At 45.0% G+C, this 19,076-nt stretch overlaps 1 protein-coding gene across 2 annotated transcripts in view; it reads right to left on the bottom strand.

Annotated features, from left to right (window-relative positions):
• The window catches only part of LOC135734288 (uncharacterized), a 113,073-nt gene that overhangs the window by 20,307 nt on the left and 73,690 nt on the right, over window positions 1-19,076 (bottom strand). For both annotated transcript variants that reach the window (XM_065253216.1, XM_065253217.1), the window contains exons 15-16: window positions 13,157-13,240; window positions 12,409-12,504 (exon numbers count right to left, since the gene is read on the bottom strand). In XM_065253216.1, the coding sequence (XP_065109288.1) occupies window positions 12,409-12,504; window positions 13,157-13,240 (180 nt within the window). The remainder of the gene's footprint in view (window positions 1-12,408; window positions 12,505-13,156; window positions 13,241-19,076) is intronic.

The following is a 19,076-nucleotide window of genomic DNA, read 5'->3' as shown; positions in this document are numbered from 1 at the left end:
CCCACACTTTGGGTGTGTGTATTCAAACAGAATGGAAGAATCTGCAATCAGAACTTCCCACACTACTGTGTGTCTATATTGCCAGGTATGACTTTGATTCTGTGACTTGTGTTTTATATTATGCTGATCATTTTGATTATTTGATTTAATGATGTGTTTGTTTTAATTCTACTTGATGATGTTGATTGGTTGATTTAAGTATAACCTACCTGGCAAAATAAATTCTTACGCTTGAAATAATTCTGAGTTGTCAGTAATTCTTAATACAAACATTATTTGTATCACTGAAAGTAAATGTGTATGCTTACACTTAAGTTGTCTCAGTTAAAGTTAGACTGGAGAATGCCTTGGTTTAAGTTAGACTGGATCTTCCTCAACTTAGACTTGAATGGAGAAACCTCAACTTATAACTAAATTGGAGAAACCGCTTCTTAAGGCTGAATAAGTATAAACTTAAATTAGACTGGATATCCTCAATTTAAGTTTATAGTAATGTATCCACATTCTATATTTATATTATTATAATAACAAAATAATTATTGTGTAATGGTTTTGTTATGTGTTCTGGTTGTATTCTGTGTAATTTTGTATTTTGGACTTTTATTTTGACATCCTGTTCTGTTCTGGCTTTTATTTTGATATACATCCTGCCATGTTTCACTTCACAACCCATGTTTGTTCTTGTATTTAAGTCACATCCTGTTCACCTGCTCCTGGCTGATTATTACATCGCCTATACCAAGTCTGTTTATCTGCCTGTATCTGTTTATCTGTTACCTGGATCTGCCTGTGTTTTTGACTTCTGCTTGTATTTTGGATTTAATGCCTGATTGCCGCCTGCCCTGATATTTTGCCTGTTTTTGGATTTTGATTTGGATTTACCTTTGGATTTGTTTGCTGGCCCTTATTGGGATTTTACAATAAACACCTTTTGCACATGGATTCACGTTTTCATCGCTTTCATTAAAGCACAACCTTACAGAATAATCAGCCATAACCCGGATCCAGCGAAGGTTAGTAACTTCCCACCAGCAACATGAAACCAGTTTTTGCACTACTTGCACTCCGTCAGAACCACCGGCCCATAGAGGATTTTGTAAGTGACTTTTTGGATTTGTCAAATCAAGTACATTATGATAAGGAAACTCTGAAACCCATTTTTTACAATGCGTTGGATGAATGGTTGCGTCTGTGTATGCCTCATAATATGTGTGCCTGGTCCCTGGAGAGTTATATTGACTTTGCATTGCTGTTGTGTGGTTCTCCGTTCACTGTGGGTGTGGTGGATAATGAACCAGGGAATATTCACCACACACCTAGCCATGTTCTGCCCGTTCTGCCCAAACCTGTTAAGGTCATGCCTGATCACAAAATGGCCGCCACATGCTTGCTCCCAAAATGGCCGCCATCCTGCCTGTCCCAAAAATGGCCGCCACCCTGCCTGTTCCCAAAATGGCTGCCATCCTGCCTGTCTCTGCACTCACACCTGTTTTCGAGAGAGCTACCATCATCCCTGCACCTGAACTTCAGAGAGCCATCATCACAACCACACCTGCACTAATGAGAGCTATTATACACCCTGCACCTGCCGTCAAGATGGCCGCCCTGCCTGAACCAACAGCCACAGAGGTATGCCTCATTGACTGTTTTATTTCTGAATTTGCCATGGCCCTGTGGTGCGTTTGGTCTGCCTTCTGTTTGTTTGTTCCCGAGGTTCCTCAAGACCCTGAATCTGATCTGCCCGTCTCATCTGATCTGTCCGTCTCATCTGATCTGCCCGTCTCATCTGATCTGCCCGTCTCATCTGATCTGCCCGTCTCATCTGATCTGCCCGTCTCATCTGATCGGCCCGTCTCATCTGATCGGCCCGACTCATCTGATCGGCCCGACTCATCTGATCGGCCCGACTCATCTGATCGGCCCGACTCATCTGATCGGCCCGACTCATCTGATCGGCCCGACTCATCTGATCGGCCCGACTCATCTGATCGGCCCGACTCATCTGATCGGCTCGACTCATCTGATCTGCTCGACTCATCTGATCTGCTCGACTCATCGGATCCGCCTGACTCATCGGATTCGTCTGTCCGGCCTGATTCACCATCTAGGACATCGCCACTGTGATGGGAATTTATTCTTTATGCATTTATTCTTTGTTTTTATGCTTCAAGTAAGGCCTTATGATTTATGTCTGACATTTCATTTTTATCTGGTGAAACAGGAACTTGAGCTTGCACAGGAAGTCTGCTCGAGTTTGGGACTGTGTTAAGGTGCAGGAGTTTTTATGTAATGATGTGCTTGGTAAAACATATGTATGTAACAACCTGCTTAGAGATAGCTGACGAGTAAGATAATTATAAGCACCTAGACGTGCCAACAACCCCTAATAGGGAGTTGTTTTGATAGAATAAGCATAGGGGGTTGTACTATCCAATGTCACTATATAATGTAAGGAGAATGTGAGACTGCCTCACTTTCTTCACATATCGTCTTTCTGTATCCGATAAATCCTTGCAAGGAAATAAATCATCTCTGATTGACAGTTTGTGGTATTCGTATTATTTTTCCACGACAATTTGGCGACGAGGATGGCATCCCAATAACCCGAGGATAGGTCAACGGTCTGATCAACTCACCATAGATAGGATAGGTGACCCAAACCCCCAACTGAAGGGACGTGGGCGTTGGCTCTGATCCAAAGGTGACGGGATCCAGACGAACCAGTGGCGATAATACGGTAAATAAATTTTATCTAGAAAGGGGTCTGGGTGATATTGTAATCACTGGAAAGTTGTGTTTTTCCTTAACTTACTGAGGAATTGTACCCGCCTGTAGAGGATACGTAACTCTAGAAAGGGGTCTGTGTGATAGTAATCACTGGAAAACACTTTCCTAAACTTACTGAGAGGAATTGTACCCGCCTGTAGATAATGGGAAATAAGGGAAGTAGCGCTCCCCGTCCCAAATGGGACACGGAAAGTGGACTGTCGGTCAGAGATGAAACCGAATTAATTAGAAATTATGGTAGAGAATGGATAAAAACCATGCCTCTGATACAAAAATATGGGGAAATAAGTTTTAGTGTGACAAAAAATAGAGAAGTAAGAGACAAAATCCTCCAGAAAGATCGTTCTAAGAATAAAGGTAGAATGTTAACAGCAATGGATATGTTCATTAGAGAATCTGAAGTAAGATTGAATAAGCAGTGTTCTAAAATAATGCCTTTTAGTGACTCTTCTTCTTCTTCTTCCTCCTATGATGTACGTGACATGAGTGGACCTAACAATGCAGGTCGCACTCCCAGTCTCCTTCACACCCAAACCCTCCTCGAAGATGACCAACCACCTCCTATGCCGGCACCACCCCCATACGATGAACAACAAATTGGAGCAGTCGGAGGAGCCCCAGTGCTGCCAGCCGCACCGAAATCGGAAGCCGACTCAGTACCCCCTGCCGTTCTCTACGACGACGCCGTGGCTGCGCTAGACTCCCATGTGCAGCAATATGGACAGAAACTCCCTCTGACACCTAACTCACTGGGGAGAGGCGCCCTCAGAGGCAGAGGCAGAGGTAGAGTTGAGAAAAGGGGTGATGAATATGAAGAAGTTGAAATGGAGGAGAATGATACCTATGCATCAAAGCTGCGCAGCGGGAAGGCAAAAGAAAACTCCCCCATCTTCACGGGGCCCTACGTGCAGGTCATGGGTACAAACGGACCCGTATTCGTACATCGCCCGTGGTCCCGACCAGAACTTCAGAAAGTATCTGAACATCTGCCCAGAGTGACAAGTGGAGGAGAAATGATGGCTGACGCATATTTGGACTTTTGCAAAGAATGTAGTCCGACTGCTGCAGAACTGCGAGCCATTTTTACCATACACAATGGAGCCAGTGCTGCTCGAAATTTGGATGGGAAGTGGATGACTGAAGTGGCACGGGAAAGTACCACATGGGCGGACGCCGGCGCTTACGAAACTGCTGTGGCGACTTTTTGCAACCACCTTCGCACAGTCTTTACCACCAGACCCGATCCGGGAAAACTGTATGCCTGCAAACAACAAGACGGAGAGACAGTGAGTAATTTCCTGGCGAGACTGGAAAAAGACTTTGAGAGACACTCGGGCATAACTGCAAAACTGCCCAATAATGACCCCAATCCGGCATACAGCATGCACTTAGCCATGTATTTTATGAGAAATTTGGACACGGAATTGTCTAAACCCATCAAAGCCACACTTATCGGGTGGAGTACGGCCACATTGGAGGAAGTGGTGAGACATGCAGAACACCACGAGGAGAGACTTAAACAAGAACGCCTCAAAAAGAACAAGAAGGCGCAAGATCTGAATCTTACCCTCATGCAATGCACGCTCAACGATCGTCAGCAACGCGATCGGGTCCCACAACCATCATCGTTCAGTGCACCGTATGAAGGCTTCGGCTACCGAGGACGGGGAAGGGGTCGTGGTAGAGGCAGAGGACGAGTACGAAGAGATCAAATCGGGTGCTGGCACTGCGGTTCGTTGGAACATAGGAAAGACCAATGCCCGGAGCTAAATGGGCAAAAACCTCATGCAGACTGAAATGGGTTGAACTCCGGGGAGGGGGCCGGTGGAGAGGAGACTGAAGTAGGTTCTTTTATGCTCTGTCGCAATGAAGAATGCTTGGCTGAGGTAAGAAGTATTTTTCCTACTTTACTCTGTGATACTGAAGAGTCTTTCGTAAGAAAACCAGGGTTAACAGCCCAATTTTTCCGGTAAAGAAAATCAGAGACAAAGGTGAGCCCACTGAGTGGAGATTTGTGCAGGATCTACAAGCAGTAAATGCAGCTGTAGAAGCCAGGGCTCCGAACGTGCCCAACCCATATACAATCCTGTCACAAATACCACAGAACACCGCATTTTATACGACCGTGGACATTTCCAATGCGTTTTATTCAGTGCCAGTACATCCGGACAGCCAGTTTTGGTTTGCATTTACATTCGCAGGCCGCAGATTTACTTTCACACGCCTTTGCATGGGCTATCGTGAGGCACCTACTATTTACAACGAAGCCCTGGCAAACAGCTTGTCCACGCTCACCCTGCCAGAGGGCGTGGTACTGTTGCAGTATGTAGACGACCTTTTACTCTGCGCGCCCAGCAGAGAAGCATGCGCAGCAGCAAGCGTGACTCTTTTGATACACTTAGCCAAAGACGGCCACAAGTTGAATCCTCAAAAAGTGAAGTTGGTAGTACCGCAAGTAACCTTTCTGGGCCATGTACTGACTGGCCCATCCAAAACCATTTCCCCAAAACGGGTGCAGGCCATCGCCTGCATCGCTAAACCACTCACAAAGAAACAGATTATGTCGTTTCTGGGAATGACGTCATACTGTCGTACTTTTATTCCTGATTACGCACACAGGGAAGCGCCATTGGCCTCTTTAATTCATGGGAAACCGTTAAAGGCCCATGACCACATAACGTGGACACCAGAGGCAGTAGCTGCCTTTGAGGATCTAAAACTGGTATTACAGCAGGCCCCTACATCCTTCACGACCTTTCACACAAGCAGTGGATGAAAAGCATGGGTTTATGAAATCTGTTCTGTTGCAGTTTCACGGGGACAAGTTGAGGCCGGTAGCTTATTTTTCTAGCAAACTGGATGCAGTGGCCCAAGGTCTTCCTGCATGCCTTAGGGCTAAAGCGGCAGCAGAGAAAGCTGTGCTGTCAAGTAGGGACTACGTAGGCTACGCAGACCTCACCCTTTTGGTACCACACAATGTCTCCATGATACTGCTGGAACAGAAAACTTCACACTTATCTGCAGCACGCTGGTTGAGGTATAGTACCACCCTTTTAGACCTACCAAACATACATGTACGTCGTTGCACAACACTTAACCCTGCGTCTTTGCTGCCTGTGGAGGAGGACGGAGAGCCTCATTGTTGCGTCACCACATTGGCAGAAACATGTACACCGCGTCCGGATTTATCTGAAGACCCTTTACCAAATGCCGATCTAAATTTCTATGTTGACGGTAGTGCTACCAAAGACGGCCGTAATAACACCGTTTCCGGCTATGCAGTGGTCAACGACCACGCCGTGGTCGAGTCCGGCCCCCTCGGTCCACACTCTGCACAGGCAGCGGAGCTGCATGCACTAACACGGGCTTGCGAGTTGGCAGAGGGTCAGAGCGTGAACATCTGGACAGACAGCCGCTATTCCTTCGGCGTCGTCCACGATTTTGGCGCGTTGTGGAAACATAGGAATTTTTTGAAGGCAGACGGTAAGCCTATTTTGCATCACCAAAAGGTAGCAGCCTTGTTGGCCGCTATATTGTTGCCTAAACGCATCTCAGTCATAAAATGTTCAGCTCATACTAAAGGTACTGATCTGATTTCGAGAGGGAATGCGAGAGCGGATGCTGCTGCAAAAGCTGCTTGCTCCCTCATACAACCACAGCCAGTGGTTTCCTGTTTACTTCACACCCCTGAGTTAAAAACTGCTTCTATTGCAGACATGCAGAAATCGGCAGATATTTCAGACCTTTCTAAATGGAAAAACGCTGGTTGTTTAAAAGACTCAAAGGGGGTATGGATGGGTAATGGTAAGCCGTGTTTGCCAAGACATTTTTTTCACATGTATTGTTCTATTACACATGGTTTAGACCATGCCTCAAAAGGAGCTATGTTATCAGCTATTAATGAGTCATTTTTCACAAAAGGTTTTTCGGTTGCAGCGGAGAAGTACTGTGCAAGATGCATGGTGTGTGCACGACACAACATAGGGAAGGGAACGCCCACCCCAAAAAGTAGCCACCCAACTCCGTCTCAGCCTTTTGAACATGTAATGATGGATTACATTGAGTTAACTCCACACAGAGGTAAGAAATATTGTCTGGTCCTGGTGGATATGCACTCCAAGTGGGTGGAGGGCATGGCAACCAGTAGGGCAGATGCAGCAGGGGTGACCAAAATGTTACTAAGGGAAATCTTACCCAGGTGGGGCATCCCTATGAAAATTTCTAGTGATCAGGGAAGACATTTTGTTAATACTGCTGTGACCCAATTGGGTAAACAGTTACAAATGGATCTGGCATTGCACTGTGCTTACCACCCGCAATCGGGGGGAGCAGTGGAGAGGGAAAATGGTACCCTTAAAAACAAATTGTGCAAAATTATGGCTGAGACTGAGTTGGGGTGGACAGACGCTCTGCCCATTGCCTTGATGTATATGAGAATGAGAACCAGGGCTGCATGTGGGATGACCCCATTCGAGATTTTGTGGGGAAGACCACCCTTCATGGGGTGGAGTGCCCCTACACTGGGGTCTGAGACTCTATATGGCCAAGAAGATATGCTTAATTACTGTATTAACCTGGGAAGGGTTTTGGGGAATGTTTCTGCACAGGTGACAGCAGCCAGAGGGGATCGGAGTGGAAACGACGGAGAGCAGCACAGTATCCGACCGGGTGATTGGGTAGTGATAAGGGACTATCGTCGGAAAACGTGGAAGTCAGAAAGGTGGAACGGGCCATTCCAGGTCCTTCTGGTAACTAAGACAGCGGTAAAGGTAGCCGAAAGAACGTCCTGGATCCACGCAACTCACTGCTAAAGGGTGCCAGGCCCCGACGAAGTCGCCACGGAATAGGCCGTAGTGCGACCAACTCCGACTTCTGCTTTTGGGAACCAGGAGGCTTCAAAGCAGGGTGGCCAACGCGAGGTGACCAATATAATCAAAACAGGGTGGAGTATTTGAAAGGCAGGGAATTGGTAAACATAGATCCAGCAATTTTAGCAACGGTGCATTCACGCACCACTGTGTTGAACCCAAATAGAGGTACTGTGGTCACCAATTTGTGTTATTTCTGTAAACACGGGTGGAGACCCGATATAAATTCACAAGGGGAATTAGTTATAAAATCCAGTTCTATTATTAGGCGAACATGGCACATCACATCTTTATTGTATATACAGCACTAATCCTAGGGGAAAGGTTGGCGCATGGAGAGCATGTGCACACTGAGACCGTAAGTGAAGGGGACACAGCAGTTATGGCATGTGCACCAATAGCTCCAATGTATCAGACTTGGGATCACCTACTATTAGACCCCCCAAACGTTTATGTAACCCGGTACCCCCATGGTTGGGGAGATGTAAAGGTGGATTCAGGGTATAATAATTTAAGATTTCGGATACAGGGGGCAGGTTTTTATGGAGGTCTCCAGCCAGCAAGCAAGGCGGTAGCGAAACAGACCCATAGTTACTCCAGAGGGAGGTATGGTTTACAAGAAATGCTTACCCCACAGGAGGGAATGGAGTTTGGGTTAAGATGGTGGAGATTTAGTATTAAAAATGTGACCCAAGCGGACGAGGGGGAATATAAGTGTTTTTGGTATGCATCGGGGAAAGACCCGTATGACACTATGTCATTGACCGTGATAAAAAAGTTACCAAACCCTATAGAACCGATAAAAAATGACCCGCTCACGAAAGAGATTCAAGAAATTGAACGAGAAACGTTTGAAGGGGAAATAGATGTAAGAGCTGCATTGGTGGCGTGCGAGGGGAATCATGCCTGTACTCTAGCGTTACTGCAACACAATAGCACCGCCCCTGGGAAAAGCTGTTGGTGGTGTCTGCATGTAGGCAATCAGTGGGAAGTAACTCCTCTCACACCTCAAATGAATCATAGTGTTCCGCCTGCGTTCCTAATGCTCAAACAGGAACCCCCAGTGGTCGTAAACGTCACTGGGCAGCAATTAAAAGATTGGGTAGGAGCGGCACCCCTCACCATTCAGCCAACCACTGGTCATATTTGCGTTTGTAAAACACAAGGCACTGTAAGGGTAGGCTGGTCGATGTGTAATAATGTGTTACATATCAAAACAAACAATTGTACTTATAAGTGGGAGAACGGTACAACGGTTGTGTTGGACCAGACAGTCTGTAAACAGACCTCTCAATTAATAAATGAAACCTCACCTGCGGTAATGTGGATCTGTGGTAACCATGCCAGACACGAATTAGGTCCAAATTGGGCAGGGTGTTGTTATCCGGGGTTAGTCAATACTATGAGTGCGGCGTATCTAGCGTACCCGGTCCGAGCAAACCATAGGACAAAGAGATCCACGGTCTTAAGCGATGCAGAGATGCCACAGTCATTTGAAGGTAATGTGTTGTGGGACCCTTGGACCTCCAAAGGGGGTCTGCTGGGGTACTCATTGATACCACCGGTAGGAATTGCTTCAGCACTAAGTAAAATTAATGGGCTGGCGTGGCAAGTGCAAATATTGGCAAATAGCACAGAGTTGGGTTTCTCTTTTATCAATGAGGAAATGAAGGGCCTCTATGACACCGTAGTACAAAATAGACTGGCGCTAGACATATTAACCGCAGAGAAGGGAGGGCTGTGTAAACTGCTCAGACAAAAAAGTCAGAAGTGTTGTTTTAAGGTGCCTGACAATTATAAGAACATCTCAAATCTGATAGAGCATATGAAGGACGCAATTAAGCCTCCTCCTGATCGAACGGAGGAGGATTGGTTAGGGGACTGGTCTGACTGGAGCTTAGGAAATTGGAAAGAGTGGCTTTTTGGCAGAATAGTGCCTCTTATGGTTCTTTTACTGTTTATTATTTTGCTTGTCCCATGTATAGTACGAATGGTGACTAAGTGTATGAACAATCTAATAACAACCAAGGTGGTCGCTTTTCATGGTAATTATGGCTATAAATTGGAGGAAGAGGATCAAATGGGGAAGGATGATTTCCAACTGGCTGAGCAGATGGGTTTTTAGAGTCCTACAATCAATGTTCAATGTTTAAATGAAGAATGAAGGGCTGTCTGAAAGCAGCGTAAAAGCCTGCAGGGCAGTCTGGATAAAAATGTCATTTAAGACATTGGGGTGGATTGTGATGGGAATTTATTCTTTATGCATTTATTCTTTGTTTTATGCTTCAAGTAAGGCCTTATGATTTATGTCTGACATTTCATTTTTATCTGGTGAAACAGGAACTTGAGCTTGCACAGGAAGTCTGCTCGAGTTTGGGACTGTGTTAAGGTGCAGGAGTTTTTATGTAATGATGTGCTTGGTAAAACATATGTATGTAACAACCTGCTTAGAGATAGCTGACGAGTAAGATAATTATAAGCACCTAGACGTGCCAACAACCCCTAATAGGGAGTTGTTTTGATAGAATAAGCATAGGGGGTTGTACTATCCAATGTCACTATATAATGTAAGGAGAATGTGAGACTGCCTCACTTTCTTCACATATCGTCTTTCTTTCTGTATCCGATAAATCCTTGCAAGGAAATAAATCATCTCTGATTGACAGTTTGTGGTATTCGTATTATTTTTCCACGACACCACCTTGGACTGGGGAAGCTTTCCCAAGTTTTTTTTGGGGGGGGGGGTAGTACCCGGACACAGGAAGGAGGCAGAGGACACCAAGGCGGAGGCCGAGGTGTGCTCGGACCCTTCCTTTCCTTGTGTTCAAGGTCTATTCCTGCCCTATGATAAAGCTCCATGTCTGCCCCATGACCCAGGTCCAAGCTTGCCCCATGACCCAGGTCCAAGCTTGCCCCATGACCCAGGTCCAAGCCTGCCCCATGACCCAGGTCCAAGCCTGCCCCATGACCCAGGTCCAAGCCTGCCCCATGACCCAGGTCCAAGCCTGCCCCATGACCCAGGTCCAAGCCTGCCCCATGACCCAGGTCCAAGCCTGCCCCATGACCCAGGTCCAAGCCTGCCCCATGACCCAGGTCCAAGCCTGCCCCATGACCCAGGTCCAAGCCTGCCCCATGACCCAGGTCCAAGCCTGCCCCATGACCCAGGTCCAAGCCTGCCCCATGACCCAGGTCCAAGCCTGCCCCATGACCCAGGCCCGCATCTGCCCCATGACCCAGGCCCGCATCTGCCCCATGACCCAGGCCCGCATCTGCCCCATGACCCAGGCCCGCATCTGCCCCATGACCCAGGCCCGCATCTGCCCCATGACCCAGGCCCGCATCTGCCCCATGATCCAGGACCATGCTGGCCCCACGACCCTGGACCATCCTGGCCTCATGACCCAGGACCTCTCCTGAACTGCCCTGCCATTGCCAAGAGGTCCTGGCCCGCCCGCCCACCCTCTATTGGACTTTATTATTTGTATGTTGGGCTCCGGGAGTCGCCCTTTAGAGGGGGGGTTCTGTAATGGTTTTGTTATGTGTTCTGGTTGTATTCTGTGTAATTTTGTATTTTGGACTTTTATTTTGACATCCTGTTCTGTTCTGGCTTTTATTTTGATATACATCCTGCCATGTTTCACTTCACACTTCCTGTTTGTTCTTGTATTTAAGTCACATCCTGTTCACCTGCTCCTGGCTGATTATTACATCGCCTATACCAAGTCTGTTTATCTGCCTGTATCTGTTTATCTGTTACCTGGATCTGCCTGTGTTTTTGACTTCTGCTTGTATTTTGGATTTAATGCCTGATTGCCGCCTGCCCTGATATTGTGCCTGTTTTTGGATTTTGATTTGGATTAACCTTTGGATTTGTTTGCTGGCCCTTATTGGGATTTTACAATAAACACCTTTTGCACATGGATTCACGTTTTCATCGCTTTCATTAAAGCACAACCTTACATATTGTTAAATTATGATCAGTAAATATTGATTAATTACAATTGGAGTCAGATTATAATTATTCACAGAGTCGAAGACTTAAACCCAAATTCTAGTAAATTAAACTAAATTCTAATAAATGAAGAGAATTTCTTTCAGAAGCACTGCGGAAAGCGAGAACACAAAATCCCTTCGCCAGATCATTGGATACCTTCGTTGGACCAGTGGGTGCTTCCTTACAATATGACAAAGTAAGTGTTTTGGTTAATGCCATTAATGTTTATTTTTTATCAGTGTATACTACTAGTCAACTAAATGAATATAAAATGGCAAAGATGAATGCACATTTATACATTGATTTAATAGATTTATAGCATTTTGGAAAAAAAACTTTTCATGGATTTATTGCATTTTGTGGAAAAAATAATTCGTTTTTATAATAAATCTTTGAAAATCAGGTTATGGATTTGAATTTTTTATGTTTTTATAACCTAAAGATGCTATGTGAAAGGTTGTAACAGAAAATAGAGGTTTTCATCTTGTCACTTCTTGACACGTTTTTACCGAAATTGGATTTCAAAATGGATTTATTGCATTTTGGAACCAAACTCTTCATATGTACAAACAACATAGATCAGAATAATCTGACCAGAAAAACTCAGGTGATTTCTATAACAGTTTTTTTGGACTCACTCACTCAATAAAGAGTAAATTAATTTTGCAGTACCTGTTTATAGTTATATTTACCAGTTGAATATTTTTACTTAATTTTAATAAATAAATCTAAATATTAGATATTATAGTGTTTTCTTACCTGTTTTCAGTATCAGTTCAGTCATCAATGCAACAGCGCTGATTAAAACAACACCAACTGATCCAAACACATACACAGCAGTGATACGGATGAAAACTGTAAATACATTTTAATATCATTATTTAGAGTAATCAAGACACATTAATAACTATAGACATATACATACAAAGTCAATATCAGTAGAAACATACACAATATCTCCACAATTCAAATACTTATGATTTGTTATTTCTTTTTCTCTGTAGAAATAATTTATGTTTAGCTAATTATGTGTTGTTGTTATTTGTCTAATGTTCATGTGTTTAATTGTAATTGTATTCTAGTAAAGAGGTATAGTTAAGACAACAATATTTTTTAGAAAGAAACGGTGAATACTTTCAAACTAAACATAATGAAGTTAAATAAGTAAAAATCTTTAAAACATCAACTTATTCATACAGAACACACACACGCACACACACACACGCACGGACACGCACACGCACGGACACGTACGCACACACACACGGACACGTACGCACACACACACACACACACACACACACACAAACACACGCACACACACACGCACACACATGCACAAATAAACACAACCCAGAAAAAAGAATTACAGAATTTAAGAAGTATAACAGGTCAGGATTTAAATATTCTTCAAAAGAAATAAACAAAAGTTTGGAAACAATAAACCTGAGCTGATAGTAAAAGAAACATCACACAGAGAAGATTATCAAAGCAGATGATTAATTACACCAATCTTTAAATGACTGTAAACAATTCCAAACTGTCCATAACACTTGAAGAAATCCAATCATACAGGCCCATCCAACACGATCTGAACATGGAGAAAAAAACAACATAACACCATCATGACGACTCAACTTAATGTATAACGTTGTATATATTTATTATTTGATAAATACATTATCAACTTAGCAAAAAAGAAACATCATCTAACTTTCAGCTGCTTTTATTTCCAGCAAACATTTGTATGTAAAATATTTAATAATTAAAGATATAAAATGGACAAGATTCATAACAGAATATTGAATTCCTGAGCAAGGGGGGTGGGGGTCAAAATCTACTAACTGTCAGTATCTCATGTTAAGTTTTGCAGTCCTCATGGACTGCATCAGGGGTGCGTTTCCCGAACGACGACGTAACTTGCTGCTGAACCAACATAGTACGATGCATAGTTGGAGAAACGAACTACCTTGTCATGACTGTTTCCCGAAAGCATAGTAAATTTGTCGCACATTCGTCGTTTGAACCATGTTGGTTAAACAACATAGTTGATGATGTCACGTGGGAGGTGGAGTACTAATTAATCTGTGCAAATCGATTTAATGTCAGATTATTCCTGTAAATAACATATATTGCATCGGAAGACTGCGTTTGTTATCGTGATTTAGTTATATGTTGTTTATTTTCAAGATATTTAATTCATGTAAGTTCACTCTTACGTCACTCCTCCCAAGGATTCCTCAGGGTCTTAAAGCTCGTAGGACTGTGCACATGCGCAGTTTTCAAATGCAGCACTTCAATTCTGTTTACAAACTTAAAGACGTAAAGGAAATTTTTATATATTTAGAATGATGGATATACATTGTACTAAATGTTTTTTGCTTATTTTGTTCAAAAGCATAATCAATGTAAGTCTACATATTATAATAACAAAGAACGATGCTTCTAACGACAGGTAAAGAACTGTCGTTCAAACCACACAAGTTTGCGATGCAGCTTGCGAATGTTCGTTTGAACTATGTTTTCGGGAAACACCAAAACGTTGAACTTTGTCAGTAACGATGAAGCTTACAACAGTAGTTGGCTAACAATGCTTTCGGGAAATGCACCCCAGATCTGCAGTTCTCAGACTACTGACATTCCAGTTTTTTGCTCTGGTCACATCTCCTGTCCTCATGTCTCCCTGCAGAAGGACTATGACAATGTTTGCACAGGTGAGAAGGAACCCTAAGCATGTTTTTAAAGTCAGGTCCCCACAATCTATAAGCTGGTTGTGTCTTAAAGAGTCATGAAACCCAACAACATGGGTGAGGGGATGTTAACAGATCAGGGCTGGAGTGGTAATCTGGCACGGTGGGCCGATGCACTTGGGGGCCGGTCGATATGATTTTTTTAATTGGCCAACAAACGGCCCATAAAGCAGGGACAGCTGCCCATTGGTTCGTTTTCCATACTGACACTAGGCTGGCCCAATTATCTCTTAACAAGCTCCACCCATCCCCCTCTGTTTCTGACTATTTCTGTGAGACGTATCATACATCTCACACTATTTTTGTCTGACCAGCCCATAACACTCGTACATCGCGCAACGCAGCCCGTTGCTTTATTTCTTTGTTTCAGTTTTTGCGTAATTCATTAATGGCGCTAAAAGGCGCAATGGCAATGTATTGCATTTTCCAAAAAAGTTAACGTAAGGTGTTTTTTTTTTTTGACAGACCAGCCCAGGAGACACCTAATCAGCAGCCCGTTGGTTCATTTTTAATTTGACATTTGGCTAGCCCAATCACAACTTTTCAGGCTTTTTTATGAAGCATGCAGCATCAGTGTTTGTCTGTCAAAATAAGAGACGACTGAGAACCGAGTTGACGTGCGGTAAGCAGAACTGCTTTTAAACACTGTTATTAGATATCCTCTTGATAAAACGCAGTCAAAAACACAAGTGATAGACCAATGGCTGTTTGCAACATAACAGTGATTACACTGCAATAAAATACAGTGTGGGCAGAGTCAGGGCCGCCTTAACCTAATGTGAGGCCCTGGGGCTGAGAGGTTTTGTAGGCCCCCCATACCCTCGATTTATAGTCTCATTTTTTTATTTTTAAGTGTAATGTCTAGGTAATCTACATCACAAAATGCATTAGTTTCTTTCGAGACATACAACAGTGAGTTTTCCCTCTTTGACCCAGAAAACACCATAATATCATTATTAACATATCACTGAGCCCACTTGAGCAGAAACACAAGACACTTTATTTAACACAGCAACTTGTGGTGATAATGAAACCAAAATGTGTGAAAGTATATATGTTTATAAGCTTTAAGTTTACATAGTTTTTGAAATATACAAATTTGCAGAAAATTCATTGCCACACTAACCAAATGCTCAGCACAGTTTTAAAAATATAAGACATTAAAGTTTATTTTAAAAGTGAAAATGCATTAATGATAACAAAAGATAAGCCTTTATAGACAAAATCTTATTTTTTAATCCGTTATTTATTTTGTAGGCTATGGAAGATTTAGTATGCATTGTATTTAGTATTTATGCATACATAAGCATAAAACGAACAAGCATGAATATGAACAAAACAGACAGGGCACATAGCTGTATATAAAATCTTAAGATAAGGAGATTATAAATATTGTAGCGGCGTGTATGATTTCCCAGAAGAACGAGCAGGAGACCGGATAGATTTCACACAAACCCAAATGGGTTGTTGGTTTATTGCCTATTTTTCCAGCCTAACACGGGTATTAGGAGGTGTCCTTAAATCCCTCTCGTGCAAAACTAGCAGGCATCAAAGAAAAACAACAACGACTACGTTATATCACAGTAGTCTAACTTACAACCAAAACACTTCTTCTCCCCCTATCTTTTTACCGCCTCCACCACCCTCTATTGCCCCCTCCCGGACACCTCCCCCCAAACAGTGTCAAAGTGCAGTTATTAACCCCACTAAACAGTACATCCACAAAACATTAACACATTATTATCAAGAGCAACCAGCATCCTCGCCACACTGCCCCCCCCTTAGTTTTCCTCGTCCCCGAGGAAGGGTGAAATCCAAGAAACGTTGTGGCACTCGAAGCACGTCCCTCGGTCTTAACCCGGGACCTCCTCTCACATCTCGGGGCTCCCGCGGAACATAGGTTGGCAGTACAGCTCCCAAGGGCGTAGTTGGTATGTCCTCTGCGTTCTGAAAGATTCGTCCTTTATGCCTCCTTCCACTCTCGTGACAATCCTTGGCCAAGGTTAGATCTTCGGATGTCCCTGACTCAGACTGTCCCTGAGAAACCCCAGACCCCCCCAGCGCTGCGTGTTCAGCTGCTCCGGAGGTGTCCAGAGTCTCCCCAGAACCCTGAATCAGGGAGTCACCCTCTTCACAGCCTGCTGAGGTTCCCCACCCGTTGCCCGGCGCTGCGTGTTCAGCTCCTCCGTGCGCAGGGTGAGTTGCCCCAACAGTCTGCCGTGGACTGTAGCTCCTGAAGGGTTGCTGTTCTCCTTGGTATGGGGCCAGCCGGTCCCGATGCAATACCACAGTCTTTCCTCCTGGCCTCTTCCTAACACGATACACTGTCTCTCCAAGCTTCCTTACAATGTAACAGGGACCAATCCAGGCACTGTCCAGTTTAGGTGAGCGTCCCTTCTTTCTCTTTGGTCCATAGACCCAGACTAACTCTCCGGCGCAGAAATCACGCCCCTTACAGTGATGGTCATACGCCCGCTTCTGACGAACACCAGCTTGCAGAGCCTGACGACGAGCGTATTCATGAGCCGACTGCAGCCGATCTTGCAACTGATGAGCATACTCCAACCCTGGCGGCGCGGCCGGCGCATCTGGTGGTTGACCCATTATTAGTGAGGAAGGAGTCCTTAGCTCTCTGCCCAGCATCAGGAGTGCGGGTGTGCAACCGGTCGTCTCCTGCACCGCACTTCGTGTAGCAAGCAGGACCAATGGCAGCTGAAGATCCCAATCCCTCTGATCTCTACTCACGCACAATGCCAGCTGTGTGGCAAGGGTTCGATTGTACCTCTCCACCAGCCCATCACTTTGGGGGTGTAGGGGAGTAGTCCTTGTCTTCCATATGCCGAGCTGTCTGCAAAATTCTGAAAACAGGCGTCTTTCGAAATTTCTGCCTTGATCTGTATGCACCTCAGCTGGAACCCCGAAGCGAGCAAACATGCCTTCCAAGAGAACGTCAGCCACAGTTCTTGCCTCCTGATTGGGTACGGCGTACGCTTCCGGCCACTTCGTAAAATAATCCATGGCAACCACCACAAACCGATTTCCTCTCTGGGTCTGCGGGAATGGTCCCAAAACATCTACTGCCACACGGTCCATAGGGCAGCCAACCTGACGTTGTTGCAAGGGAGCATGAGACTGGCCCGATGGCCCTTTCTTAGCTGTACAGGTATCACATCGCCTGCAAAATGACTCTACATCCCTACGACAGGTGGTCCAGTAAAACTCTTGCCTAACCCGTTTCAGTGTTTTATTGACTCCAAAGTGTCCTACCCCCGGCCGACCATGCATCGCTTCAAGGACCAAACGGTAGCAGGACTTTGGAACAACAATCTGCCATTTCACAAGGCCAGTTGCCAGCTCCACAAACTGTCTTTGTAGCATTCCTGCCTTCAGGGCCAAGCCATCTTTCATGGACCACAAGCTCCTTACCACTGGCCCATAAACCGCTACCTCTTCCCACGTGGGCCTCTGCCCTGCTTCCAACCACTGCATGGCTAACTGGAGCTCAGGGTCTAGACATTGTTCAGTGGACCATGCTATGCTAGAATCAGGCAACACTGCACAACAAGGCACTCCAATCTCCTCCTGAAGGGACTCGTCCGCCTGTCCTGACTCTTCATAACAGGTAACACTGTGGGCATGTTGATTCACACATGCGTCTTGACAACCCGTCTGCATTCTGGTGACTTTCTCCTTTTCGATGTTGAATGGTGAACTGAAACTCTTGCAGCCGTTCAATCCAACGGGCCACCTGCCCTTCTGGCTCCCGGAAAGACAGTAGCCAACGTAATGAAGCATGATCTGTTCTGATCACGAAAGGGAGCCCACATAGATGATGTCTGAAATGGGTTACTGCGTCAACCAAGGCCAAAAGCTCTCTTCGGGTTACACAGTAATTGCGCTCTGCCCGATTGAATGCTCGACTGTAGTATGCAATAACTCTCTCTCCCTTTTCCTCCTCCTGAGAGAGGACAGCCCCCAAGCCAACATTACTTGCGTCTGTATCCAAAATAAATGTCAATCTGAGGTCTGGAGCTGCCAGCACTGGCGCATTACACAAAGCCTCCTTCAGGCTATCAAAAGCCTGCTGTTGTTCCTGCCCCCAAGAAAAACGCTGTGCCTTCTTAGTCAACTGATGGAGGGGAGCGGATATAGTAGCAAATCCAGATACGAATTTCCGGTAATATGATGCAAGCCCGAGGAAAGCTCGTAACTGCCTGAGACTGCACGGAACCGGCCAGTTGCGAACAGCTGCAGTCTTCTGGTCATCCGTAGCTACTCCAGCGTAGCTAACATGGTGGTCCAAGAAAGTGACAGCTTTTTGCATTAGCTAGCACTTTTCTGGATGTAACTTAAGGCCCGCCTGAGCTATCCTGGTCATGACAAGATCAAGGGCACTTAGAGCAGAGTCAAAGTCTTTTCCATGTACCAAAATATCATCCAGATATACCAAGCACAACTCCTTTGGAATACCCTGGAGCACCTGCTCCATCAACCGCTCAAAAGTCGCTGGAGCATTGCACAACCCGAAGGGCAGGGTTTTAAACTGCCAGAGGCCAGTCCCTGTGGTGAAAGCTGTCTTCGGCCTTGAGTCGGCGCTGAGGGCCACCTGCCAATAGCCACTTCGCAGGTCTAAGGAAGAGAACCACTGAGATCCTGCAATGCGATCCAAAGACTCGT

The sequence above is a fragment of the Paramisgurnus dabryanus genome, chromosome 3 (genome assembly GCF_030506205.2).
Source record: "Paramisgurnus dabryanus chromosome 3, PD_genome_1.1, whole genome shotgun sequence".
NCBI lineage: Eukaryota > Metazoa > Chordata > Actinopteri > Cypriniformes > Cobitidae > Paramisgurnus > Paramisgurnus dabryanus.
Note: the sequence above shows the minus strand (reverse complement) of the source record. Positions and strands in the feature narration are given on the sequence as shown.